Here is a 26,412-nt window from a genome sequence, read left to right as displayed (position 1 = left end):
GTAAATCGGTTCCGAGTATGGCTTCTAAAGCTGTCGATTTATCCATACGAGAGATTTAGAATCTAAGGAATCCCTAGTCGGCTCTAAGACAAAAAGGAATCAGGCGTGCCACAAATGAGATTGATCTGCGCTCACCTAAAATTGTACTTCACCCTTGCTCTCCACTCCACACATGCTGGCCAGATCCAATATAAAATTTGTCCAATTCGCATGTACTGGGGCATAACGACTGTCTTCTCTTTATGATCAATGGCCTGGATACAACGTGTTGCCACCACCTCGCGGCGCAAGCCATGTTTGTTTGGGTCAGCCTCATGTATAACGGGGGAAGAATTGGGCGGTGTGTCGACCGCGGACGCGCGGAAGTCCCCCTCAATCGTTGAAGGAAGGAAGGACGTGAATGATATACGGGGGTGCTCAATTGCGAGCGCCTGAAAGAGTACTAGGGAAGCTGATTTGGTAGAAGCGTAGAGCGTGCGTGTTGGCGCAGGAATGATTGCTGCCACACTTGAAAGGAGAAGGATAGACGGTGATATGGAACAAGACGTGAGAAGAGGTATCTAGTAGGTTGAACATTCATGAGTGTCAACGTGTTGCACGGGAATGTAATCTTACAAATGTGATCGCAGCAATGTATGGACCGAAGAAATTGCCACTGATAGCTGCTTTTGCGACACCAACCGCGTTGTGAATGGCTTCAGTAGTGGCATGTGGTGGAGAGAAACCGTCTTTGGAAGCAGTTACTCCAGCAACTGACATCAATGGTTGAAGGGCAGAAACACCAGCCGTGATTATGATCGTGTCGATGCCATCCCACTCTGACACGTCACCTGAGTGACTGTGCGGCACAAAAAGGACTATGATGCATACCTTTGATCACTGCATCGCGCACCTTTGCCATGTCTTCCACGCTTGCGCAATCTCCACGCACACACAAAACACGATCGCTTTGGGATACCTCCCTGCATTCCTCAGCAGCCCCCTCAAGCATTGACTCCCTCCGTCCTACCAAGCATACTCGTGCACCTCTTTTCGCATATTGATGAGCAAGGGTACGACCCACTCCGCTCGTCGCACCTAATATGAGAACTCTCTCTTGTCTTGGTGGGATCTGAGCGAGGCGTGGTGGAGGCCGTAAGTACCAGAAAAGGAAGAGGCCAAGAGGCAAGGCAGGCGCAAGTTTTACCAGTGCAGTGTCGAGATACTGTAGAGAATCGAACATGACCGTAGTTGTCTGTAGTGCGCAGCAAATGCGCAGGCAGTCCAAGTTCGTACTTATTATACCCGAACTACCATATGCCCTAGTACCATTGAATAAAAATTTTGATGAGCTTCCAAACTTCTTTCCCGCAGGCCTGAATGTTGAACTGTACAGGCGTAAAGTAACCCCGGACAGGCACTATGAATAACCGAACGACTTCAATACCGACACTCCGCCACAAACTTCCCTTTACACTCCTCGCTGAGACTGCTGTCCATCTTCGTTCTAGTGGTTACTCAACTTGGAGTACTCATCCTCGATACCGTCGCTTGTTGATTCACTCAACACTTCAGAAATTTCTATCAACCACGCTCCCAGCGCATTTTCCCGGGACAACTTAGGCCCAGTTTCTCGCTGATATCAATGCCCTTGCTGCTTCCACAAAATTCCGTGAAATTTTCGATTCTGACGTCTGGACGTTGCTTCTGGTCTTTCGCCGCGTCCAATCATAACTCCATACCGCCAAAGATCTCAACCTGATATGCCCATGTATGGGTCGTTCGATAGGTCATTGATGGACTAAATCCCATTCCTAAGGACTACGTCGTGGTCGTCATAAATTTGTCTTTGCATACTAAACGTTGATAAGGTGCCTCGGAAACACTAGAAGACTTCACCCAGAATCTGGCCCCAACTCCGGCCCCAGACTGGTCGTTTCGAAGATGCCCTCAAGACCGTACAGAGTCCAGAATTTGGATGTGTCATAATTCAAGTCTTCCCCGTAAGCTGTTGATCACATCTTTGTTCTGGGCAATTGATATGAAAGGAACATGAGATTGTTGTAGTTGAGGCTCGAGGCTCGCGAACAGGGTGGCTGATATCACCTCGGACTTAGAAGTGGTTGGCTATCTCACTCTACGACAACATTTCCACTCATTGCCGCGAACAGACTCAAGACCCCGTCCTTTGGCGATAAGGGTGTCGATGTAGAGTGACATAGTCACCCTCGAAAGCCCTGCCTAGGTTAGCCTAGCCCCGAACCTGACACATCGCTAGCAACTTGCTTCGTGGAAACTCCTAGTATCACGATCAACTCGACCAAACAACTTTCTCTCTATATAACATTGTTCGAGTGATTCGTATCAATCCAAACAGAACAAAAAAAAATCATCTCCCGACGTACAATTATGGTCCACTACGCATATGTAAAAAACGTACGCCCAAAATTCATTCCTTAATGTCTGCGATGTCGCGCTAAACCATCATTCAGATCAATGACAACTCGACCTATCGATATGTGATCACCTTCGCCGACTACGCAATTGCCGATGAGTGGTGGCGTGCCGTGTCCACTTCCTCCGTCGTTAGTTTCTCGGACAGTGTTCGGCGTGTCAACTCCCAATTCTACACCCATGACGTGCGGCAGGCCAACGCCGCTAACTCTCTCACCACGACTGGGGTTGCGACTCAATTCCTTGGAAAGGTGTTTTTCACATTGATGAACGACCTAGGTGGTCGCGGCTTGAGCATCATCCCGTCGTCGTCTGGTTGCATGGACAACATTAGCGGGAAGTCGTGAGTCGTTTCTCACAGGATATTTCACATTTGGCTGATAGCGGCTCTACCAAAGTTTTTTCATTCGCTCTAAGGCCTCTCCTTACGAGTACTGGTACTGTCCCCTATCGTCTAACGGCAACACGCCAAACTCGGTCTATGTTTCACGCACCGAACGCACTCGCTTCCGTGTTAGTATCTCTGACAAGGACAGTGCAGGGATGGTCATGATTGGCTCTGATGATATCGTTATCACATTGACCACCGTTGATCTGTCCGTTCACGTCACAGACAACAGTCAAGTGATGCTTTCAAATGCTCCTAGGTTGGGATTAAAGTTTAGTGACCTTTTGAACAAATTCGCCGTGGGGCCTACCTTGTGTATGGATAATCAGAGCTCGGACATGAGGCAGCTCTTTTACGCCGATGACGGGGAAGAGTGGGAACTCGCTTGAACTGCTATCAATTGATGTTAGTATACGGCTTGCATTCCACAGACGTTGTCTTTGTACTAGTACTGTCAGTAACGTAAAAGGAAATTGTGGCTGTGACGTTCACTTGGATTTTGTCTCGAAATCACGTGGACAACTCTGGGTGATGGCACGGTGGTATGATTCATTGATAGACGAGGCTCTCGACCAATCGACTGGCAACAACAGTACTTGTTTAGAGTCAACACGCGAGCGCCCGTTCAGTACGTTCAGTCCCGAAACCGCTCTACTTTACTTCTTTGATTTGGAGTTGCCTCTCTAACCAACAGCTGGTTAATCGATGAGTGGTAGCACATTGTATTGGCTGATCATTACATGTTATGAATGCTCTGATCGCCGTGCCCCAGCCGAGCTCAATCTAAACGTTGCCCTCTGCATGCCACGATGTTCTTCCGAATCTGCCAATGCATAACTCACGGTGTCGCCGTCAACAGAACCCTTTCTCCACTAGAATCCTAAAGTTTAAACCGATCATGGCAACTATCTCGAACTCTATGTGACTATGTCGAGCAAAGGATGAAATAACAGAGTCTCCCTCTGTTCGAAAACCTCTTCATACGTGGAAACGGGGCCCGGGCTCTCAGAGACAGTGAAGATAAGGCCGAGACTTTTTTTCTTTCTTGGCAAGTTCACATACCATCCTTTTCCTTTCCTTCATTATCACCGCCGTCGTCATCCAGAGTTGTCCAAGTCCCCGCTTTTACTAAACCCTTCATCGCTGTCGACCCTCATTCTCTTGTTCTCGTTGCTGTCACCCCATTATTAGTCCGCTGTTTCCGAATCTGTCAAAACCACTACGCGACTCTCGTTATGCTGCAACAACCTTACCGCCACTCGTTCAACCTTTCGTATTCTCTCTCTCGTTCCTACCACTCTGCCCTGTCAGGTCCAGCGTCACTTCTTTCTGCCTCCGTTTTCACATAATGGTTCGGCGTGGCCATACCCGAGGACTCCTGACAGTTTAGCGAGTGTAACTACCTCATGCACACTCGTTTTTAGCAGCAGAGTCAGATACTCTGGTTTCCCTGCTTCAGGCACAACAGAACGCCTCAAAAAGTATTAGTTTTTAATGTCTTGTGGCACTACGGGAGGAGATGCGGAACAGCAGTCAATATGCGCGGTGATAACCTTAGACAAACCGGCAAGGAGCGACCGAAATAAAGCATGGATCACGATAACTCACGAATTATGGATACTGCTGGCAGTGATACGTTATTCTTATTCTTGTTAGCCATGCGCTTTCACGAGGGATTCCATGTCAGGCATCCAATATGCAATTGCGAAAAAAAAATCTTCTGACTTAGACTTGGTATCGGTTTCGAGACAGCGAGAAGAATTGTGACTTGCCGACTGCTCGAGATTTTCGATTACATGTTGTGTTGACAGTGCACCAGTTATTCGGGTTTCCCTTATTTTGGACTACAGGGTCGGGTTGGCCCCAGCAGTTTGAAGACAGCAAACAATGACTGAAGTGAGATAGAAATCAGATCCATACAAATGACTGGCGATACAACAGAGGACAGGTCAATAAAAAGACGACAAACTGGCGTTTGTTCTATGTTCCGAACACACCGTACACTAAATGCTCTCTCCACGCACTCCCCACACTGGATCCTGGAAATATGTCGCTCGACAGGACCTTACGCTGGATAACGACGCTTGGAACGATGCTGAAAGCACGTAATCGGCCACTTTCGATAAGCCAACTGAAAGCTTGATCAAGAGCTCTGGAATACGCGAATGGCGGGTAGCGAAGATGCTGCAGAAGACGTCGAGCACCGGACAGGGAAAGGGCGTAAGCATGAGTACAACGTGGAGAGTAAGATGGGTGTATGTGTGACCGTGTTGACAGGTCATATAACGGAGACATGACCTGAGACGATGGAAGTGCAGGATAGAAAGATTCGTTTGACCAGCAGTGACCTGAGGAATACGATATAGCATCAATCGGAGACAGATTGAAACCGGCGCTCACCCAGAAAAACCATGTCCCAGCCATGTGGGAGAGAGGGCCAGATGTGATGCATTCTTATTTCGATGTCCTTTTCCATATCGATATCGTCTTCCAAGAAAACGGCGACATCCTCGGGAGTGGTATTCACTCTATCAATGAATTGTCGAACGGCAGAGATATGGGAATACCAGCAAGAGATCTTTGGCGCAGTGAGGATCATCCAGTCCGGGAGGCTAGGGCTGAAAGACGGTACAGAGTGATCTTGAGTTGCGCACGTGACGTTCGGGTGTTGCGAAACACCAAGAGAGGACAAGGTAGTATGTCGGCTATTTTGAGTGTCCGCAGAAGAGGTCCAGAGGTCGGATCCAGAAGCTCCAAAGTCCTCTGTAGAAGCAGCAATGGCGTTGACATCAGCGGGCCAACGGAAGACTAATCCCAAGTCGTTCCAGTGTTCTTTGGAGGGCCGCATCGAACGTTGAGAGACGATCCGCTCGAAGATACGACCGATAGTAATATCTGAAGGGTCGAGTGCATCAACAACCGTCCAATTGATTTCTTTGGATGCTTGCAAATGTTCCATTTGTTGTCGCCGGTCTTGTCGCCAAGGCAGAGATATGAGATACACGTGAGAAGCGATACCCAACTGTGTCGATGAGGGAGAGAAGGACCTTGTAGAGTTCTTGGTAGAACACGAAACCTCGCTGTAATGTTCTTCTTTCCAAGGCACGCGAAAATGGACAAAGGGTGGTAACGTTCTCAGCGCAAGGATAGACGACCATAAAACCAAAATAACGCCCATAATGAGGTATAGATATCTCGCAACACCGGCTCGACGCACAAAAAGGCTGGCAATCATGGTGGTATTGGGTAATGTGCAAAGCAGTACGTAGTGGAATCCGTTCGGGGTCATGATTACGTAAGTCATAAAACCTACGTTTGGCACATTGGGGGTTTCAACATTTAACCTCTTCAATCGAAAGCAGATCTGGACCATTCCAGACCCTAGATCGTTCCAGACTCCAGAGCACTTTCGAATATCTTTCGAATGTAAGGCGAAAGGTGGTAAAATGGCAGTTTCCCCGCTGTGTGGATCACAAGTCTCTCACAAGGCTTGCTGAAGTAGGCATACTCAGGCTGTTAAATTGTAATGTTACATTTCATTCTGCAATACTTGGTCTCAATCAATATCTCGCACAGGCTTTCCCGGGCACATAATATTATACGACAATAATTGTACTTCGAGTTGGCTCGAACTTCTCCGGTTCTTTGTCCCCCTCTGCTGTCACTTCGCCGTCCATCCTGCAAGTGGATGAGTCATAATTTAAGGTTGGATTTCACGGTGGCGTTTATAATTGCGCAGCCTTGAAATTAACGATAACTTGAATATAGAATTAAGCAGGGCTTCAGTACCATCTTAGTCCTACCGTGGGGTCCCAAATGTCAATTTTTGATAACTGTGTGAGTGACATCTCCAACGTTAATAGTAACCTTCGTGTGGCTGCTACTTTTCATGTCTCCCCTTCATTCTAAGTTCTCCATATAACCTTTGCATATTCCCTGCCCGTCACTTGCGACCGTCCAATCGTTTTCTTAACCATTTGCCTGTGGATATAGCACAGACTGAGAGCTCGGATATCTATTTTATCTTAACCCTCTTTCGGTGACCCGTTTTGTAGTCATGTCATCCCACACCCCACAGACAAATCTTTCTCTTGAAAGATTTCGCCTCGATGGAATGATGTTATCGTGTGTGTTCTACGGTATGTTTTCGTCGATATGCGACACTCCGAAAGTTGATTTATGTATCGCAATAGGCGTGTACTTTGTCTTTACAGTGCAAGCTTGGAATGCTCTCATGCAACGGCCTCGATACGGGGGAAAAATTGCAGATCATCGTTACGCGCTTCTTTTATACGTTTTTATCACGTTCGCATTGGCGACGATAAGCTTTGGTTTGAACGCAAAGTATACGGAGATGATTTGGATTGATCTTCGTGATGCGCCTGGTGGTCCTTCCGTGCTAATCGAGAACTACATGAGGTATCGTATCAACTTTACAGCGCTTGTCGTGTAAGTATCCTCGTCCATCCACCTCCAGATCTCTAGTATTGACGCCCCGTCTAGTGGTCAACTCCAGCAGTGGTTTATGCAATGTCTACTTGTGAGTCGACTATTTCCCCAGATCGTCCGCCACAAGCCTGATGCTTGAAACTCTTAGCTCCATCGATGTTTTGTGATATGGGACTGGTCAAGAAGGGTGGTGGTCCCGATGATCGCACTCTATGTTATTATGATCGGTGCAGTCTATCATTCACCAAGCGACACCAATCACTGACATCTTGAGCAGCATTATCCATCACCGTCATGGTGCAGGCGAGCACTGGTGCCAAATTTTACAACATCATCATTGAGCTTGCCTACCTCTGTGTCGAAGTAGGGCTCTCCGTTATCTATACCGTTCTCGTGATAAGTCGCTTGTTCGTCATGCGATGGCGTATGATGCAGGTCATACCTCAATTTGATTCAAGCACATACGATACCATTGCCCTCATGGTTGTCGAGTCCGCAGGGTTATACACTATCGTCTCTATTGTTTTCATAATTGGCTTTGGTATGTATTCTATCGGTCTCACCACCCTATGTTTCCTGGCTATCGGCAAAATACAGGTAAGCAAACAAAATCTGGGTTAGCTGTGTCTATGATGCTAGTTATTTCAGGGCATTGCCCAGTTGTTCATCATTATCCGTGTTGCACAGGGGCGGGCAGTTACACACGAGTGGTCGGGACGAACTGCCCCAGTTCCTACAACCATGGCATTCGCAGGGAATGTATCTCACTCAACGGAGGGGACCCGCGATGAACCAATAGGAAAACCGGAGCATACCGTCGTTCAGTTGTATGCTGATTCAGATAGGGCGACAGAAATTATTGTGTCTGCAGTATCATCCCCCTCTATGCATGTGTGTGTGTAATATAGGCCAGCAGATATAACATACTATATACAAGCAGTCCGCTCGCCTGCGGACGGGCGTACAATGTTGATTTGTTATAGCAACAAACAATTAATGGCGTTTACCTTATGGCAGATTTCTGGAGATTGAGGCGCCGGGGAGGGGTATTAGAATGCGTTAACATGGCGAGATAATCACGGAGCGAGAAAGGGGTGGAAAGATCAATCGATCGACGATCCTTGATGTGGATGAACGTTCGAACAATTGACCAAGCGATGTAGTCCAATGGGGGTCAATGAACAACGGTGGTTGTGTATGATGATTACTGGGGCAAAGCTCAACGGCACCTGCAGCTGTATGCATTGAAAAGTGATTTGGAGCGTTTGATGCGAAGAGACACGATTGAACAAATACAATCAGCGCGCTAAAAGGCATAACTATACACAGTTCGACACGTAAGCATATATAAATCAGGCAAAAGTGGAGCTTCGCACATGGCGTCGACAAATCGCTCCGTCCAAGTTATAATATGGTCGCATCTTGGTCAATCTTGGTCATGCTTATCATTCTTTCTTCCTGATACGCTCGATTCTTCTCCAAGATCAGGACATACATATGCATGTGAGATTTGTACATTTAGCCTGGTTCGACTTATGAATACCGGGTGGCTGGGCGGACAGTTGGTAATAGTGGACGTATCCTTTGACTCAATTCAAGATAAAGCGACCGGGTTCTAGGCAATTATTTCATTCTGCACTGGTACTCAGTCTCATCGTCAATCAATGCCTCGCACAGACTTTCTCGGGCACAAGTAATATGCGACAATCATTGTACTTCGAGTTGGTTCGAACTTCTCCGGTTCCTTGTCCCCCTTTGCTGTCACTTCGCCGTCCATCCTGCAAGTGGATGAGTCATAATTTAAGGTTGGATTTCACGGTGGCGTTTATAATTGCGCAGTCTTGAAATTAACAACAACTTGAATATAGAATCAAGCAAGGCTTCAGTACCATCTTGGTCTCACCGTGGGGTCCCAAATGTCAATTTTTGATAACTGTGTGAGTGACATCTCCAACGTTAAGTAACCTTCGTGTGGCTGCTACTTTTCATGTCTCCCCTTCATTCTAAGTTCTCCATATAACCTTTGCATATTCCCTGCCCGTCACTTGCGACCGTCCAATCGTTTTCTTAACCATTTGCCTGTGGATATAGCACAGACTGAGAGCTCGGATATCTATTTTATCTTAACCCTCTTTCGGTGACCCGTTTTTAGTCATGACATCCCACATCCCACAGACAAATCTCTCTATTGAAAGATTTCGCCTCGATGGAATGATGTTATCGTGTGTGTTCTACGGTATGTTTTCGGTCCATATGCGACGCTCCGGAAGTTGATTTATGTATCACAATAGGCATGTACTTTGTCCTTACAGTGCAAGCCTGGAACGCTCTCATGCAACGGCCTCGACATGGGGGAAAAATTGCAGATCATCGTTACGCGCTTCTTTTCTACGTTTTTATCACGTTCGTATTGACGACGATAAGCTTTGGTATGAACGCAAAGTATACGGAGATGATTTGGATTGATCTTCGTGATACACCTGGTGGTCCTTTCGCGTTAATCGAGAACTACATGAGTTATCGTATCAACTTTATAGCGCTGGTCGTGTAAGTGACCTTGTCTATCCACCTCCAGATCTCTAGTATTGACGCCTCGTCTAGTGGTCACCTCCAGGAGTGGTTTATGCAACTCCTGCTTGTGAGCCAACTGTTTCCCCAGATCGTCCACCACAAGCCTGATGCTTGAAATTCTTAGCTCCATCGATGTTTTGTGATATGGAATTGGTCAAGATGGGTGGTGGTCCCGATGATCTCACTCTATGTTACCATGATCGGTGCAGTCTATCATTCACCAAGCGACACCAATCACTAACATCTTGCGCAGCATTATCCATCACTGTCATGGTTGAGGCGAGCACTGGCGCCAAATTTTACAACATCATCGTCGAGCTCGCCTACCTCTGTGTCGAAGTAGGGCTCACCGTTATCTATACCATTCTCGTAACAAATCGCTTGTTCGTCATGCGAGGGCGTATGAGGGAGATCATACCCCAATATGATTCAAGAACATACGATACCATTGCCCTCATGGTTGTCGAGTCCGCAGGGTTATACACTATCTTCGCCATTGCTTTTATAGTTGCCTTTGGTATGTATTTAATCGGTCTCACCACTCTATGTTTCCTGGCTATTGGCAAAATACAGGTAAGCAGACAAATCTGGGTTTATGTGTCTATGATACTAGTTATTCCAGGGCATTGCCCAATTGTTCATCATCATTCGTGTTGCACAGGGGCGGGCAGTTTCAAATCAGTGGTCGAGACCAACTACCGCGATGCCTACTACATCCCTAGCATTCGCAGGGAATGTATCTCACTTAACAGAGGGGAACGGCAACGAACGAATAGGGAAGTCAGAGCACACCGTCGTTCAGTTGTATGCTGATTCAGAGAGGGCGACGGAAATTACTGTGTCTGCAGTATCATCCCCCTCTATGCATGTGCATGTGTAATATAGCCAGCAGATATGGCATACTATATATATGGTTGCATCTTGGTCATGCTTGTCATTCCTTCTCCATGATACGCTCAATTCTTCTCTTAAGATTAGTACATACATATCAGATTTGTACAGTTAGCCTGGTTCGATTTACGAACACCGGGTGGATGGTGGACAGTTGGTAACGGACATATCCTTTGACTCAATCCAACAAGATCCAACAACCATCATTTACCGACGGAGTATCGGCATCTGCCATCAACGCCGCTTGTACAGTACAAAAGTATAGCAATGGCCCTGGACGAAACCAACTCACTGTCTCGGCTCTTTGAACAATTTCCTGGCTATGAAAAGTTTACCTCGCACATCACAAGTGTCACATCATCCTTCGTTCTCCCATTCTTGTACATTACCGACCGCCGCAATCCGCGCATCACAGCCTCACTGCTCAATCAGATCTATCGCAATAGTGGAGACTATTCTCTTACACATTTTGCGCACATAAACGCGACCGCTTGTTTTACAGCGCGGTTGTTGTATGATACCGTACTTAACGCACTCGCAGGATGGGAAGTGACCTGGGAGAATGGATGTCAAAATTGGCCTGGTGAGGATGGGAAAAGGTACAACGACAATATTGATAGCTTTTTACATGGGCTGCGGAATCTACACAACAAATCCTGGGAAGGAAAGGGTAAAGGAAAGGATAGAACTGTAGATGAGGAACCGAAGATGGTGCTCCTTATCGAGAGAGCTGAAAGACTGAAGGACAACCTCCCGGACCTTATCGTTCCTCTCACACGTCTCGCAGAATTGGTGAGTGGTCTGGTCTCACTTTTACCATTGACCAAACCGTGCGTCTCACATCCCAAGGGCAAACATTGACTGACAATATATGCTTACAGTCACAGGTAAAAATTACGACTATTTTCCTGTCCTCTGTGCGATGGGAGGATATCAAGCCACCTCTTGGCGCATCCCCAGATCCCTACTTCATCGATATTGGCCCTCCAAGCAAGCAAGGTAAGTATCCAATCACGCGTATCCAATTGGTATGATCTCAGGGTCATTGGCGGCATCTCTTCAGATACAATTGACAGCCTTCTTGTTGGGTTTCGTTTTACGTCCACAACACAGGCACGTATGAACACGCAGGATATGACATACCATCCATCGCTGCTACCGTTGTACGAACAATATGTGGAACACGTTTACAATGTTTGCTCTCTCTACACAACTGATATCCGGGAACTGCAGTATATTGCCGCTGCACGATGGCCTGGGTTTGTTAAGCCTGTGTTGCAGGAGCAAAGCGAGGCTAGTGGAGGTGGTGAACCAGACCCAGACGGAGCACGCAATGAACTGACACTCCCTGCTTCCGACGGCCGTATGAGATTGCTCAAGTTCTTCACTCCTTCTCTGACGGCGGCACTCGATGTACTCTATCCACGCTTGACCAATGCTACGGATTGGGCGGTAATCAATGACCCTGACATGCAAGCATCAGAGGAGGCACAACGTCAAACAAACACGGAAGGGAGCATCGTTGTTGACCACTTACCACGGATGTCCAAGTTCATCTTACTCGCGGCGTTCCTGGCCTCGACGAATCCTGCCAAGAGTGACGTGCGAATGTTTGGTCGCGGAGCAGATAAGCAAAAACGGCGACGTCGGAAATCTGTGTCGCCAAAAAAGGTCGGGGCGCAGACAACTGTTGCAAAGGTACTTTCATTCTTCTTTCACACTGTATGTGATTCAGAGGCAAATCAAAGGTCACACAAAGACTACTTGGCCCTGTAGTATTCCCACTGGATAGACTTCTCGCAATTCTTGGCGCTCTCTTGGAGGAGAATGATATCGAGAACCGGCCTCACGAACCTTGCTTTGAACTTCCAGGGGAGCACACCGACACAGAATTGGGGCGAGTGCATATTTACGCCGCTGTAAGTGCCATGCCTAGTCCCGTGTCAATCCCGTCTGACCCTGCATTCCCAAGATCACTGAGCTTACGTCCATGCGTGCACTACATCGCACAACTGCATTTGAGAAACTAGAGGGACCGCCTATGTATAAATGCGGGATCTCATTTGGGGTAGCAGGGGCACTTGCCAAGGACTTGCAGGTACCACTGAACGATCTCATGTGGGACCCGCTGTAGTGCTTCGACGGTATGGCCACCGCACATTTATCCGTACATGATACTATAATGCGTGCCACGAAGCATTTACTTTGTGGGAGTCTGGGCTATATCAGCTATCTGCGATTTGCAGTGTTGGTGGTGATGGCAGAAATGCATTTCTAATTGACGACCAATCCTTTCTGAGCCATACAACAAGTCGACAGTGTATGAACTCGCCGAGCAGGGACGAGCTGGGCAACCCAGTTTGGTTTGGGCAGATTTTCATATGCAATGCATGATTTAGATGGTTGTATTGATTAGCGATGTATATAGTGCTACTGCCTCATGATGATCAGATCCTCGTCGTCCCCTCAACTTAACCATGTGGGAAGATAGTTAATTCTAGAATCTGGAGCCGAATTACAACCAATTCAGCTCAAGTTGGCGCTAGCGCTACATCATAGTCACACCGCTAGTGTGAAAACCTGCATCAGACAACTTGTAACGCTCTTCTCTAAAAGTCCGACTCCTGCATATCTATGACGAGGCCCAAGGAGCTCGTCTCTGGATCTCCGGGATTCCCTTTGCAATTACTCGACCCAAAGCCGCTCGAGAGCTCCGCCGACCTCGAGGGTAAGGCTACTGATAAACAGATTGACGACCATGTGCAACCCTCAGCTCGAGTAAGTCTGCTATGTGACAACATCTTATGAATACCCAAATTTATGAAATCGAACGGAGCTGTCAGCTTTTGCACCCACAGTACGTTTGCCTTCTGCGCATCATGCAGTCATCCTTGAAGGTTGAATGAAACATTTTACCGCACAGGCTCGGAGTTCCATCGATGATAGTGCGGAATTTGACGACCCGAACCTCGACCCTTCACATGGCCCAGAATTTGACGATGAGTCACCCTATCCAGAGGTTCGGTCCGCTGTCGCAAACACAGATGACCCGTCCATACATGTGACAACGCTTCGTACATGGGTTTTAGGCTTGGCCTGGGCAATTGTCATGCCTGGTGTCAACCAGTTTTTCTTCTTCCGCTATCCCAGCGTGCCCATCACCGGCATAGTCGCTCAGCTACTCTCGTTTCCAATAGGCCGCTTCTGTGCTGCTTATCTTCCTCGAAAAAAAATCTTTGGAATTTCACTAAATCCTGGTCCCTTCACTATCAAGGAGCATGTGCTCATAACAGTGCGTCCTTTCTTTACAGACCTATAACCTTGTTTTATCACGACCTGCCCACAATAGATTATGGCTTCGGTAGGCGCAACATCTGCTTATGCAGTAAGTCCTGTTCGAAGTATCACAAAGCATGCGTTCAAAGCATCAAAATCAGACAGACATTATCGCTGTGCAAAGAGTTTTCTATAACCAGAAATTCAGTTTCAGTTGTTCGTTTTCCACACCACCTTATCAAGATTGAATGCATGCTAATGAATTCTTCATCATCAGATCAGTGGTTTTTGGTGATATCATCACAACTAATTGGCTTCTCCACCGGGGGTGTCACACGACGGTTTCTTGTGTCGCCTCCAAGCATGATCTGGCCCGCGACTCTCGTCAGCTGCGCACTTTTCAACACTCTCCACTCCGAGCAGTATACGGGTATTGGGCGATTGGGTGGCTTAAGCCGAGAGCGCTTCTTCGTCTATGTTTTCACAGGCGCATTCTTGTGGTGTATGAATGTTCCCCAGTTCCCATTCTTGTCTGATTTAATTTTTTGATCCACCAGACTTTATCCCTGGTTATTTGTGTAAGGCATATTTCCTATAGCGACCTTATTTCGTCAATTTTGTTTGCACAGTCCTGGCCCTTTCGTGGTTTTCTTGGGTAACATGGATTTGGCCTCACGACCCTGGTGAGTCTCGAGATACTGATTCGTGAACCGCCCCTCACGCAGAATCCCTAGTTGTTTCACAGCTCTTTGGGTATGTCTTTTCGTTCGCCAAAGAATCATGTTGCATGCGCTGACAAAGACAGCTACGTCCACGGTATGGTATGTTGATGTTTACTTGGTTCCTGTCATGATTTTAGAATTCTGAACCAGGGAATGTCCGTGGTAACATTTGACTGGGCCCAAATTGCGTATGTATTTGCTGTTCCTACTTTATTGTCATCCTAAGCTTGGTTGTCAAGATACAATGGGTCACCACTAGCCATGCCTTGTGAGTCTCCTGGGTATCTCTTCAATGGTCAGTTTAATTCCGGTCAACATCAGGGTGGGCAACGGCGAACGTTATTACTGGCTTTGTAATTTTCTATTGTAAGTCCTAGGTATTTATCTGAACTGGGTATTGAATCATTATTTTAGGGATAGTGACACCCATATTATATGTTAGTGATCCACAAAGATTTCACGACTGATGAATTAACTCCTTCATAGTTTAAAAACACCTGGTATTCTCTATACATGCCGTTCGTCTGATTGCTATCTCTCCTTCTATGACGTCAGCTCAATCCTTGCTAGTATCTCGTCAAGGACCTCCTTCGACAACACACAGAAAACATACAATGTCACCCGGATATTGACTTCAGAGGGCACTTTCAACGTGACAGCGTACAAGGAGTACAGCCCGATATTTATTCCGTAAGTGACCACATGCTCAGCTCCGGTGATATATACTCATCTTGACAACAGCACAGCGTTTGTGATGTCTTACGGGTAAGTTCCCTAATTGGCGAACAATTTGTTTTCTCCTGAGAAAATCCATTTTCATTAGTCTCTCGTTTGCCTCCATCACTGGTAAGTATGCACAATAGCTATGACACAGATTGAACAGAAATGTCTTAGCGACTATCGTTCATTGCTTTATTCATTTTCGGAAGCAAATTTGGTATCAAGCGCAACGCTCACTCGGGGAACAGGCAGACATTCATGCTCGCCTTATGAGTCGATATCCACAAGTTCCCGAATGGCATGTCAAGTAATATTCTCCTACAGAGATTCTAACTTAATGCAATTCCCCACAACAGGTGGTACTTATCCCTATTCGTTCTCATGTTTGCATTAGGTGTCGTCAGCATCGAGATTTGGCCTACCGAGATGCCAGTTTGGGCTTTTGTCATGGCGCTCTTGATCGGTGAGGATCAAGATATCTACGTGAAAGTTATTATTTGAACGTCCATATGCCCTTTAGCATTTACCTATGTGATTCCATGCGGAATGATACAGGCAATCACCAATCAACAAATTGGGTTAAAGTGTGTTCCATGATCATGGATGAGATCTTGTCATAACTCAAACATTCCTTAGCGTAATCACAGAGCTGATCATCGGGCAAGTTTACGCTGGTCCATGACCTCAATCTATCTGACAGTTTGCTATCCAGATATGCACTACCCGGCAAACCGGTGGCAATGATGCTGTTCAAGACCTTCGGCTATATCGTGCGTCGCGTATCCTCCAGTCTTTTGGTGTATTGACTCTCGTAGTCTATGACTCAAGCCTTGACATTTACGTCCGACTTTAAACTTGGTCACTACATGAAGATTCCTCCTCGAAAAATGTTCTGGTGCCAGATTGTGGCCACGTTATTTGCTGGAACCTCGCAATTGGGCGTTCAGTCGTGGATGTTCGCTAACATACCGTAAGCATCAATGTTGGTTGACTGCTTGGTGAGGCTGAGTGTCTTGTAGAGATATATGTAGTACCACTCAAAAAGACGGGTATGTTCGAATGTTCAGTATGGCATCCATGCTCAACATTGCGTAGTTTCACCTGTCCTGACACGGAGGTATTTGGCACTGCATCCATCATCTGGGGTGTGTTCATTAGATTGGTACCCTGAGAGAAGGATTAATTTACTCTGACGAACAGGTGTGATCGGCCCAGAACATTTGTTTAGTTCTGGGCAATTATATCAGTAAGTCGCCAGTCTACCTTTGATCTCATTTGAACTGAATATGGTCTTGCAGCTGTATGTCTCCTTCACTAGCTTAACAAGAGAAATGTTATAGACACACTTCTAGCCGTGTTAGTGTTCTTCATTATCGGGGCAGCGAGCCCTGTCGTGGGTTGGCTGGCGATGAAGCGGTATCCAAACAGTTTCGTACGATACATAAAGTGGGTCATTATCTTGATCGAAATCACTGACTGATTAACACTTTGACTAGTTTGTAAGTTCATAGTATCATTTTATTCCTCTAGAAGCGTTGCATCATACACCATAGCCCGCTAATATTTAACGGCACCTACAAAATTCCCCCTGCTTCTGCGCTCAATTATGTACCGTGGGCGTACGTGCACAGCGTTTCGTACACGGCACATTGGCTTACTGATGTATCGCAGGCTTGTAGGTTTCTTCTTTGAGTATGTTATACGAAGGTAGATTCTCGTTTGGAAGCCTGTGCACCGTCTTCTGATGTTGTCTGCAGGCGCAATTTTGCATGGTGGACAAAATACAATTGTAAGTGAATTAATGGCAGTATTCGTGCCGTATGACGAGAGTTATGCAGATGTGTTATCGGCGGCGCTAGATGCTGGACTAGCTGTTTCTGTAATCTTCATATATTTCGTGTAAGTTCACTTAATCGTAATTCTGACTGTCATTCATCGAGCTGCACAGATTGCAATACCCGGCAAATGGGTCGGTAAGTGAAAAGGCTGCCAGTGACTGACAGGCGTTGAAACAATTTCACTAGATTGGGGAGAGCTTGCAACATTGGTGGGGCAACACGGTAGGCTCGACATTGAACTACCAGTTCAAATGACTAATACGTTCACCATCAAGGTATATAATACAACTGCTGATGGCATGGGCACTCCGGTTCTCCAGCTACAGGGTTCAGAGACATTCGGGTACGTTGTTTATCAGCTGATCACTGCTGTTTCGTTAATGAGCAAATTCAGTCCTAGTATAGGATCTTGGTAGCCACTTGTATTCTGTGCTTTAAATGTAGATCTGTCTTGTTGTATTGGTATAATATGGACTTAGTATGGACTTGTACTGCGTTCCCGCATAATGACCGCATCGTTGCAACCATCATTTCGGGGGGCGAATGGTTTATGCGAGGATATCATGAACGTTCATCATTAATTTGTCATAAGATGCGTCAATGTAGATCGTCTGTGGCAAGCAACCGCAAGTTGGGCACATCTAGTCGGTCTTCACTTTGCGAACCGGCGCAGAATCGTTGGCTACGACACCGATGCGGTTCCCGACCTTGACTTTCTGCCCAGCTTTGACGGCAAACTCGAAGGTCTTCGGGGCTTCGAAAACCAACACGATGGTACTTCCCAAGCAAAATCCGCCCATCTCTTCGCCTGCGGTCAACGGTTGACCGTTGAGGATAGGAGAAGCTGCTGAGTAGACGGCCTCGTTATAAGTTCCGGGAGGTGGGGGCCTGCCTCGGACGTTGGTGCGAAGAGCCTTGAAGTGCGGCATCAGCATAAACTGCACTTCTATGCCAATGGAATGATACATACTGTGTCAAAGTTGATCTTGATGCTGCCCACGTTAGTGGCGCCAACGGGGATCATACCAAAGAAACCGAATTTCCATCGACCGAGAAGGGTGACTCTTTCATTCAGGACGAAGAGGTTTTGCAGTCGCTTTGCCATCCATGGGGAAACGGAGAAGAGTTCACCTTGAAGCCACGTGGCATAAGCAGTACGCAAAACATGTATATGAAGACTTACCAACGAAGTGACGCCGTTTCTCCACTACCCAAGCGGTGGGGCTGTGGAATCGGTGATAATCGCCCGGAGCGAGGTAGATGACAGTGAAGTAAAGTGCATTGCCTTCTTTAACGCTTGTGCCCGAAGTGCTTCTCTTCCGCTCAATTGATGATCTAAGGCCGATTTCGCGAGCGACGGAGGCGTCATGCGCGATAGTTTCTTGGAGGGATCCTTCATGCTCCACAGACGCGTCAACCTGTTCGCCGAATTTCTTCGGCACGGAAGATGATTGTGCCTCAGATGCGGACTGAGTTCCAGGGGTCGGAGGTGTCACGGTACCCGGAGTAGAAGGCGTGGATGCACCCAGAAGTTGGTCTAAGCTATACTCGATGCCGTTCACATTAGCAAATTCTTGGTCCGTCACATGAGACATTTCTCGGTCTGGGAAATCGATTACCGTCGAAGTTGGGCTTTCCGGACTTGAACGATCCACACCGAGGAGAGCATCTAATGAATAGGTGATTCCCTTGACTTGCTCCACTCGAAGGTTCTCGATGGTCCCGAGGTGTAAAACGGTACCGTCGGCGGGGCTGACCTGTCATATAGTTAAGATAGAAGTTCTCTAATAGATATAAATTCTTACGAGAATAGCGTTGTCTATGGGCCTAGCACCAGGCTTAAGCTTTCGATAGAAAAATTGACCCAGGCTGGCATATTGTGCTAGATCGTCGGGGTCGATTTCCTCAAGGTTGCAGCCAAAAACGTATGCATAGAGCCGGAAGCCGTAGGGTCGTATCCAAACAGGTAATTCGAGTGAGTTCATGTAGCCCCAGAAGCGCGACATGTTTCGGAGAGGAAGAGCGCCTATTACGTGGACCTGCACGAGACCAGTTGTAACAAACGTAGTTCGATAACTAATCAGTGAAACGTACATGCCATGGACCTTTGAGCTTAATAATTTCACGACCTTCATCATCAACGTGAACCTCATTCTCTGAACGCGCTACTTTCTTGCGGTATTGGATGACGACGAGGAGAATGGCCCCAACGGCCAAGGGAAGCGGGTACCATTTTGTTGGAGTTTTCGTCCATGCCAACATAAGACGTCCTACATTTGATGAGGTCAGATGTGCATATACTCTCTTATCCACGAAAACGCATACTGTAGAGCGGAACGCCATGCGAGCTTGGCAATGGTGGTGGTGTAGTCTCTGGAGGAATACTGCTTCTAGTTGAAATCGATTGTCTCAACGCACCCCGCTTGAGTGAGCGCACGGTGCTTGATAGACTGATTCTACGCTTCACAAAGACGCGTGAAAAAAGGGCAGAAGAGCTGTTCGCAGTAGACGTGATGACATGGGACGCCGCCTGAAGAGGTCTTTTCCCCTTCACAATGACTTTATAGAACATTGCAAGTGTTCACAGTTCGCGTTTGAGAAGTAACTCTTCCAGGTTGTTATGAGAACTTGAAAACTTTTCGAAGTTCTGAACTGCTGGGCACAAGCGGCCACACGTCTTCCTTCGGCAACAGGCACAAAGATAAAAGCTTTAGATTCTAATAGGACCAAACAAACATTCGCGACAATATCACATCTCGACGGGAAATGCCTGATTTTCACTTATTGCACACAACTTTGTTTCGTGTATAACTTAGGTCTCTGTGAATTAGGTCTAACAAAAATTTTGTTGCGAGCTTGTTGGAGCGGCAGCACTCGACCAATACCCGGAACGAGTTTCACGCCGTGATTTCTTGATTTAACCGTGAACATGATATACAAGTATGCAATCACTGCTTGGAATCAAATGAACAATTCTGTGGCATCTAGTCGCGAATAGGTGTGAAATAACCACAAAAGTCGCTGTTTAAAGAACGGCAATACAAAATCGGTTTTCAACGAACGGACATGTCGTGTGCAGAAACATTCAGTCGAGAAGCAATTAGATTGATTGGAGTTGCGCAGTGATGTAACATACGTGATGGCTTCTACGACGGCAGAAGATGCATATCCAACCCAAAAAATTCCCGGTTTGCTTTACGTTAATCATGCTGAAAATTTTTATTTTAAATCAGGGATGTGGCGAAATATACGAAATCATCGATAGCCCGCTAAATAACGAGGAGAGCTAGGAAATCTGGCGTGAAATCATATAGATTGGAAGACTTAACCGAAGAAACGGTGTTCTATGACGAACGATAGCTGCACCGTTTTATTGTTAGGCGATGAGACTATTGATGGTCTCATTGGTAGTGTGGTTTTCGTATCCTGAAATCAAGTAATTTGGGAGAGAAAGACAATAAATCGTTTATTGTAAAATCAACCATCTGCGTTCACTTCTTCAGGCGTCATCAATATGATGGGACCTTGAATGCACGGGATATGCGTCGTAGGAATTTGGTGCTCGAGCCTCGAGGACAATCATGAATTGATACACACCCGAGGTAGTCGGTGCCGGGTGACAGAGTGAGTGTCTTTGCTTTTGAATCACATACAGTGCAGTAGACGCAGCCTGGGACCTTGGAGGCCTTGAGCTTGAGGAATGAAATGTGATGTATATTGGCATCGACACTTCTCCCTATACAAAAGGAATCTGTCTTCCTTTCATTTGATCTGGCTACAGGATACCGCTTCTCCCCAAACGCAAGATACTATAATACAAGCAACTCGCCTAACCACAAGTCCCGATGATCTAATATCTTATCAGGCGGACGGCGTCCACTCAGCCAGCCACTCCTTCATGTACTTTAACCCTGCTTCCTGCACTGCTGCGACAGTCGGGTCCACAATGCCATTCTGTGTGATCATATCCGAGCAATGGAATCCGTCACCCTCATAGATCGGCATGCTGGGAATATTAGGCTTATCCAACCCATCAGCAGAGACAGTCGTCTCGCGCCAAGGGTCACGCAGGCCATTTGCGAAGAAGAGACGCGGGACGTTCACGTCCCAAGCAGTGTACTTCGCGTTCGTCTCTTCTGTGGTAGGCTCGGGCGGATAGGCGAACACTTGAGGAAACATGTTCACGCATTCACGCTGAAAAAATTATGTTGAAGAGTGCTCGTGTTTCAAATTCAATAGACGTACTTCGTTGTAGATGGGTTGGAGAATGCGGCTCACAATTGCGGGTTGACCTTCAGGAGGGCCAACCTGGTACCATCCGACTTGATTGCACCTGGAATAGTTGTCAAAGTGGATATTCGAGCTAATGAGAATCCATACACCATCCAAAACCACGATCTGTTTCCATTATTCACGGTGACATTAGTGTAATAGGACTGGCTGGTATCGTACGTCCCAAAACAGGTTCTAGCTTGGCAGTCAGCCAATCTGGACGACTAGGTCCGAAGGATACGTACTCGGCATCCTCGGATCCACAGACTTCACTATCAGGTTTAGCCACGTCAATCAAAAACGAAGGGAACCGCCTACCAACGTTATAGTATGTGGTATTCCAAAAAGTTCCCCAAGAGTGGATGGCATTTTCGAGCCCCCATCCTTCAGGTCCTGCACTGATTCCGTTTTTGACCTCGAGTGCATCACAGAACCGGAAGAACATCGCTCTTGGGCCGACATCAGGCTGCAGAGCTTGCCAATCGAACAGGTTGGATTGAACTTTTGGCTCGAACAGAGTCAGTCAAGTCAAGAAGGCAGGAGAACTATTTAAGAAAAAGAATGTTGGACAAAGAAAATTTGAAATAAGCATGTGGAAACGGAAGGACTGCGAGCGCTGATGAAGGCAATAGCAACCACGGATGTTGCGTGGATCAGAAGCCCTTCGGAACACTGTGTCCGTTCCATGCAAAGATCTAAGACGGGTACGAAGGATACTACTCACGTGCACCGGCGAAGTCATCTACGTGTACAAGATCCCCTAGACCGAATGCCTCCTTGAGAATCTGGATTCCAGCTGTGTCATTAGCCATGTACAACCCATCCAGGTACGCAATCACTGCCTCTACATCAGAGGAACAGTTCTGTGGCATGTGCTCGTAAATAGGGGTGAAATACCCATAATAGTCACTGTTTTTGTTGAATGAAACCACATTTCAGTAATGACCATGTTGTAATGCAGACATATTCAGATCACATTAATGGGACACGAGCGATAATGACATACGTGATTGCTTCTACGACTGCAGAAGATGCATACGCGGCCCAGAAAAGTCCTGGTTTGCTTTACGCGAATCATTAATTGAAACCAGCATCCACTCACGGTAAGTTACTCACTTGACCATCGTCCAACTCGTAAGGGCCCCCGAGTAGCTTCCTCCGACTAATATCCATGGCGCCTGACCTGGTTTCACAGCATCACCTCCAGGCATCGGAAGGTTAGCGGTATTCGTGAAATACTCGAGATCATCAATGGCCTGCTGGATAGTAAGGAGAAGCGAGAGATTGTGACGTGAGGTTGTCATATGGATTGGAATAGCCGAAGAAACGGTGTTCGATCATGATGGCTGCACCATTCTGTTGTTGAGCGATGAGACCACTGATGGTCTTATTGGTCATGAAGCCCTCGTTACCTAAAAATCAAGTGCTTTCTAGAAGGTCGCAAATCAACGACAGTAGACTGACCATCTGCGTCACCTTCTCCGGGCGTCATCAAGATGATGGGGCCACCTTCAATGCATCAGGTTAATGTTATTCGAAGCTGTACCTCAATCCTCACGACATACCGGGCTCGTAGAACTCCCAGTTCATCCAGTATCGCTGCTGGAAGGTCCCGAGGTCTGGATTATTGTGATCGATAAGTTGATCAAAGTAATAGACGGTGGTAATGGGTGGGAGCACTGTGCCATTCGGCGAAATTATGATGGAACGATCCGGCACTGGGATCTTTGGGAGAGAGGGCATGCCGCGAAGCATGGCGTTGGGGATAGCTGCTAGGGTGGGACCTGCAAGCAGGAGCGACGCAAGGGTCAACATCATGTTGAACATTGACTCGGATGACTCGGATGGCACTCAACGACATGATGATGGTCGAGGAAAGACCTTTTATAGCCAAAGCGAAGCATCATACTTCTGAAGTTCTGACTGCAACACGGGCCACTTGCTTCACAAGCAAGACATATGATCACTGGTAGGATGTAATTGCAATTTGGATCTAGCTGACATGAAATGTTCCATCAAACTTGAAGCACATGTACATTTGGTGCATGTGGCTTGCATGACTGAGATTCGCATAATTGTAGGTTCTGATTGATGATGACCCTGGAAGATTTCTAGGCACTTGCTACATGCTCGATGCTGATAGGCTAGTAGTAAATTATTAGAAGTTCACTAACACCTTGCTAGCCGCACTTACCACTTGAATGTCATGGCAATTCGACTCAGAGACAGGCTCCGAAGCTGGACTAGAGGAACACCCCATAAGAAGTTGTTATCTCTGATTGGGAGAAGTATTATACATCACATGATAACCACTGGCAGCATGGTTAAGTCACGCTGAGCTCCTTCCGTGGGGACCACATTAATTGCCACAGTTTCGTCTAGTGAACGATAGAAGTTAAAGGAAGCGGGTCTGCTTGCTGTACATTTACAAGTAGTGACTGTGACTTGTGTGACAGAACTTTGCATCCAAATGCGGTTAAGCGCGCGATTACTGCAGTTTAACCTTCAACACTTCAGTTTCCATCACTCAAAGAGCCTGCCAATTTCACATCATTGCACCGAGCCTGCAGAGCATATCAACTTCCGTGTGGCAAGGGACTCAGTTGTCACAGGACAAGGCCGGAGACGAGTGCGCTTTGTTGTGTAATTATGTATTGCTTTTTTATTTCCATGTTTGCTGAATGGTGTGTCTCTTATGACATATCTACGCACTTGACCTGCTTTAGCACTCGTTGTCGTCGATAGTAGAATTATAATAGAGGCTAGGAGTCGCGGCTCAGGCCGTCGGCTTTAGCTTTTGAGAAATCCAGGCCAGGCCGTGCACATCACTACCGTGGCTGACCACTTGAAGTTGTTTCTTCGAGTTGACCGTTATCCCTACGCTTCCCTCTGAAATGACAGTGCTCCGAGAATTCGAATCAGCAATGGCTGATACTGAATCATGCAAATGTTCGCTAATCTGCCATAGTGATCATCCTTCCTGCGATCACCGTGACCCGCTGGCTCGATCTACTTGGATTTGACTATCCCCCACTTGGTGCACCTTGCCAAGGAGATGGTCAGAGCTGCACGTCTTCTGGGTATGACACTTTCTCCAAGTATAGTCTCGGCACTAACGAGAACAAATGTAAAATCAACGCAGATGAATGTAAAAGGCCTCAGACAAATGCTTCATGTTGCGGTGAGTAGCCCTTAGTAAGTTTGCGGTACACGATGTGCATCTCATTGAACCAACGTATGATAGCTCTGTGCGTTGCACAATCAAACTTTCCACCGGTGTGTGGTTTCCTGGTATGGGCGCATCGCAGGCTGATGCATAGTCATACCAGATACTATGAAGACCCTGACACACCTCTGATCAATCATTACTGTTGCACCTGATTGAATTACAGTTGAGTCAACGGTAATCTTGACTCACGACTTCGAACCTTTGGGCATAAAGTGCCTGCCATAAACATCATCATTTGATATCGCATGTGGAATTTCTGTGCAAGGGGTCAGCCACGCAAACACAAAGCTGACTCACTACCGACCAACCTAGTGGGACGGTAGGATACCATCTCAGGACCTCGCAGGCAGTGACGCTTTGTTGATATATTAATCTGAGTGGATTTCGATTTCAGCGTCCAAAAATCATTTATTTTATGTAGTACACTTACACAATGTTTCATTTCGGGAACGTTCCAGTGTCGATTTAAGATATTTTATTTGGTAGGTTTGTTGAATATATGTAATACCTGTTCTCCAGCTGTTCCAAATGAAATATATGTGGAGTTTGTGAGCTCTGGAGTGCGTTGCGCATTACCTATCAATTGTGCATTCCGGATCAGGTGACAGTAGTACGCCAAAAATATAGATCATAGAGTGAAAAATTTCAACGGTTTCTCCAAGCAACAACTCAGAGAAAGAAACGGTAGCATATGTAAAGAGTGGTAGATAGTTCGAATTCAAGACTCCTGCAGGGCTGACAACCATCTAGACTTATATTCCGGCAATACATATCTTGCCTTCTCAACTCTCTGTGCCCATAGTTTTTCCTCCCGCTTCAGAGGTATCAATAATTGGGTGTACTGGCGAACGCGGTTCTGCGCTGCAGCATAACTTGCATATACAGTGTCAACGCTGAGCTGGTAGAACAACATATCCTGATCATCGTCCTCCAAGTCGATTCCGTCGAGCTCCATCTACGTCAAACTATCAGTATTTGTGGATAAGTGAAACTGGAAAGTTAAAAGAACTCAGACCATATGCGACTGTAACTGATGTTTGCGCTCAGCATTGTGTACTTTTGCACAGTTATCGGAGAACCTCTTGCCATCTTCCTAAAGGAAGTCTGGTAAGGATACTGAATTTGAAGATAAAGACATTATGGCGGCGCGGGTGAACGATAATTTGGCTAAATGAGTCGTGCATTGAAAGATTAAATGTGAGATTTTAGTCGGAGTACTATGATATGAACTGAGATGACTTGGATATATATGGCAAGATATCCTAAGTAGGACGTGGGAGCAAACAACTCACGTGCCTTCAGGAAGAAACATCCGACTCTCCCCAGCGTGGGCTCTTCTGATTTCAATGATGGAGCTGAAATCATCCCGACCCCAAGAAACCCCCAGAGAAAACGACGAGGCCAAGCGATGACTAACACGAATACCTGAAATAGTTAGGATAACGGAACCGTAGTGGCCATGAGCCTGCCACTCAGTACTCATCTTTTACGCATGTATGTTTTTATACCAGCGAGGAGCTGATGTTACTGACGTGCAAACTATAGCTTGAAGTTGCTCTGATCTTGCGTTGCCCTCCTTGCAAGGCTGACGTGTCACCAGCCCAAGTGTCCCAGAAAGCACCG

At 46.7% G+C, this 26,412-nt stretch overlaps 8 protein-coding genes across 8 annotated transcripts; 4 read left to right on the top strand and 4 right to left on the bottom strand.

The window, feature by feature from the left end:
- Positions 1-73: 73 nt before the first annotated feature.
- On the bottom strand, positions 74-1,222 carry EDB93DRAFT_1256553 (uncharacterized protein; the record flags this gene model as incomplete). Its single annotated transcript, XM_041453963.1, has 4 exons — positions 74-83; positions 136-560; positions 616-818; positions 871-1,222. The coding sequence occupies 4 exons, from the start codon at positions 1,220-1,222 to the stop codon at positions 74-76; spliced, it is 990 nt and encodes a 329-aa protein (XP_041301464.1).
- A 1,166-nt stretch (positions 1,223-2,388) lies between these two features.
- On the top strand, positions 2,389-3,210 carry EDB93DRAFT_1108903 (uncharacterized protein; the record flags this gene model as incomplete). Its single annotated transcript, XM_041447900.1, has 3 exons — positions 2,389-2,415; positions 2,472-2,776; positions 2,832-3,210. 3 exons carry the CDS (start codon positions 2,389-2,391, stop codon positions 3,208-3,210), a joined length of 711 nt encoding a protein of 236 aa, XP_041301463.1.
- Positions 3,211-4,801: 1,591 nt separating this feature from the next.
- Positions 4,802-5,999, bottom strand: EDB93DRAFT_1095850 (uncharacterized protein; the record flags this gene model as incomplete). Its single annotated transcript, XM_041446739.1, has 2 exons — positions 4,802-5,169; positions 5,222-5,999. 2 exons carry the CDS (start codon positions 5,997-5,999, stop codon positions 4,802-4,804), a joined length of 1,146 nt encoding a protein of 381 aa, XP_041301462.1.
- An 879-nt stretch (positions 6,000-6,878) lies between these two features.
- On the top strand, positions 6,879-8,173 carry EDB93DRAFT_1256550 (uncharacterized protein; the record flags this gene model as incomplete). The annotated part of the gene is made up of 6 exons (XM_041453962.1): positions 6,879-6,960; positions 7,015-7,270; positions 7,325-7,361; positions 7,419-7,497; positions 7,548-7,867; positions 7,919-8,173. The coding sequence occupies 6 exons, from the start codon at positions 6,879-6,881 to the stop codon at positions 8,171-8,173; spliced, it is 1,029 nt and encodes a 342-aa protein (XP_041301461.1).
- A 1,251-nt stretch (positions 8,174-9,424) lies between these two features.
- Positions 9,425-10,517, top strand: EDB93DRAFT_1047118 (uncharacterized protein; the record flags this gene model as incomplete). The annotated part of the gene is made up of 6 exons (XM_041444637.1): positions 9,425-9,506; positions 9,562-9,817; positions 9,872-9,908; positions 9,966-10,044; positions 10,095-10,414; positions 10,464-10,517. Coding segments are annotated over 6 exons (828 nt in total), but the record flags the coding sequence as incomplete, so codon positions are not given.
- A 482-nt stretch (positions 10,518-10,999) lies between these two features.
- Positions 11,000-17,704, top strand: EDB93DRAFT_1256548 (OPT oligopeptide transporter protein-domain-containing protein; the record flags this gene model as incomplete). Its single annotated transcript, XM_041453961.1, has 39 exons — positions 11,000-11,524; positions 11,614-11,731; positions 11,796-12,430; positions 12,481-12,651; positions 12,705-12,830; positions 13,382-13,510; positions 13,569-13,589; positions 13,656-14,024; positions 14,082-14,117; positions 14,170-14,224; positions 14,286-14,510; positions 14,566-14,586; positions 14,638-14,691; positions 14,743-14,761; positions 14,814-14,829; positions 14,881-14,918; positions 14,970-14,998; positions 15,052-15,096; positions 15,145-15,167; positions 15,217-15,248; positions 15,301-15,420; positions 15,472-15,495; positions 15,554-15,576; positions 15,845-15,913; positions 15,971-16,034; positions 16,087-16,114; positions 16,151-16,220; positions 16,279-16,420; positions 16,470-16,499; positions 16,546-16,595; positions 16,651-16,696; positions 17,004-17,069; positions 17,122-17,142; positions 17,208-17,239; positions 17,289-17,349; positions 17,399-17,423; positions 17,475-17,510; positions 17,564-17,631; positions 17,683-17,704. 39 exons carry the CDS (start codon positions 11,000-11,002, stop codon positions 17,702-17,704), a joined length of 3,684 nt encoding a protein of 1,227 aa, XP_041301459.1.
- A 112-nt stretch (positions 17,705-17,816) lies between these two features.
- EDB93DRAFT_149058 (phosphatidylserine decarboxylase-domain-containing protein) lies at positions 17,817-19,996 on the bottom strand. Its single transcript, XM_041455521.1, has 6 exons — positions 19,614-19,996; positions 19,383-19,558; positions 19,094-19,327; positions 18,472-19,045; positions 18,259-18,419; positions 17,817-18,202 (listed from the first exon to the last, which is right to left on the bottom strand). Exons 1-6 carry the CDS (start codon positions 19,858-19,860, stop codon positions 17,930-17,932), a joined length of 1,665 nt encoding a protein of 554 aa, XP_041301458.1. The 5' UTR covers positions 19,861-19,996; the 3' UTR covers positions 17,817-17,929.
- A 1,153-nt stretch (positions 19,997-21,149) lies between these two features.
- On the bottom strand, positions 21,150-23,378 carry EDB93DRAFT_1243518 (uncharacterized protein; the record flags this gene model as incomplete). The annotated part of the gene is made up of 10 exons (XM_041452156.1): positions 21,150-21,482; positions 21,534-21,621; positions 21,669-21,755; positions 21,806-22,061; positions 22,285-22,469; positions 22,567-22,623; positions 22,677-22,761; positions 22,889-22,972; positions 23,025-23,069; positions 23,126-23,378. 10 exons carry the CDS (start codon positions 23,376-23,378, stop codon positions 21,150-21,152), a joined length of 1,473 nt encoding a protein of 490 aa, XP_041301457.1.
- Between the last annotated feature and the right edge of the window lie 3,034 nt (positions 23,379-26,412).

This window comes from Suillus bovinus, assembly GCF_016758785.1.
Source record: "Suillus bovinus strain UH-Sbo-P2 chromosome Unknown EDB93scaffold_127, whole genome shotgun sequence".
Lineage (NCBI taxonomy): Eukaryota > Fungi > Basidiomycota > Agaricomycetes > Boletales > Suillaceae > Suillus > Suillus bovinus.
This window is presented reverse-complemented; position numbering and strand designations above follow the sequence as displayed.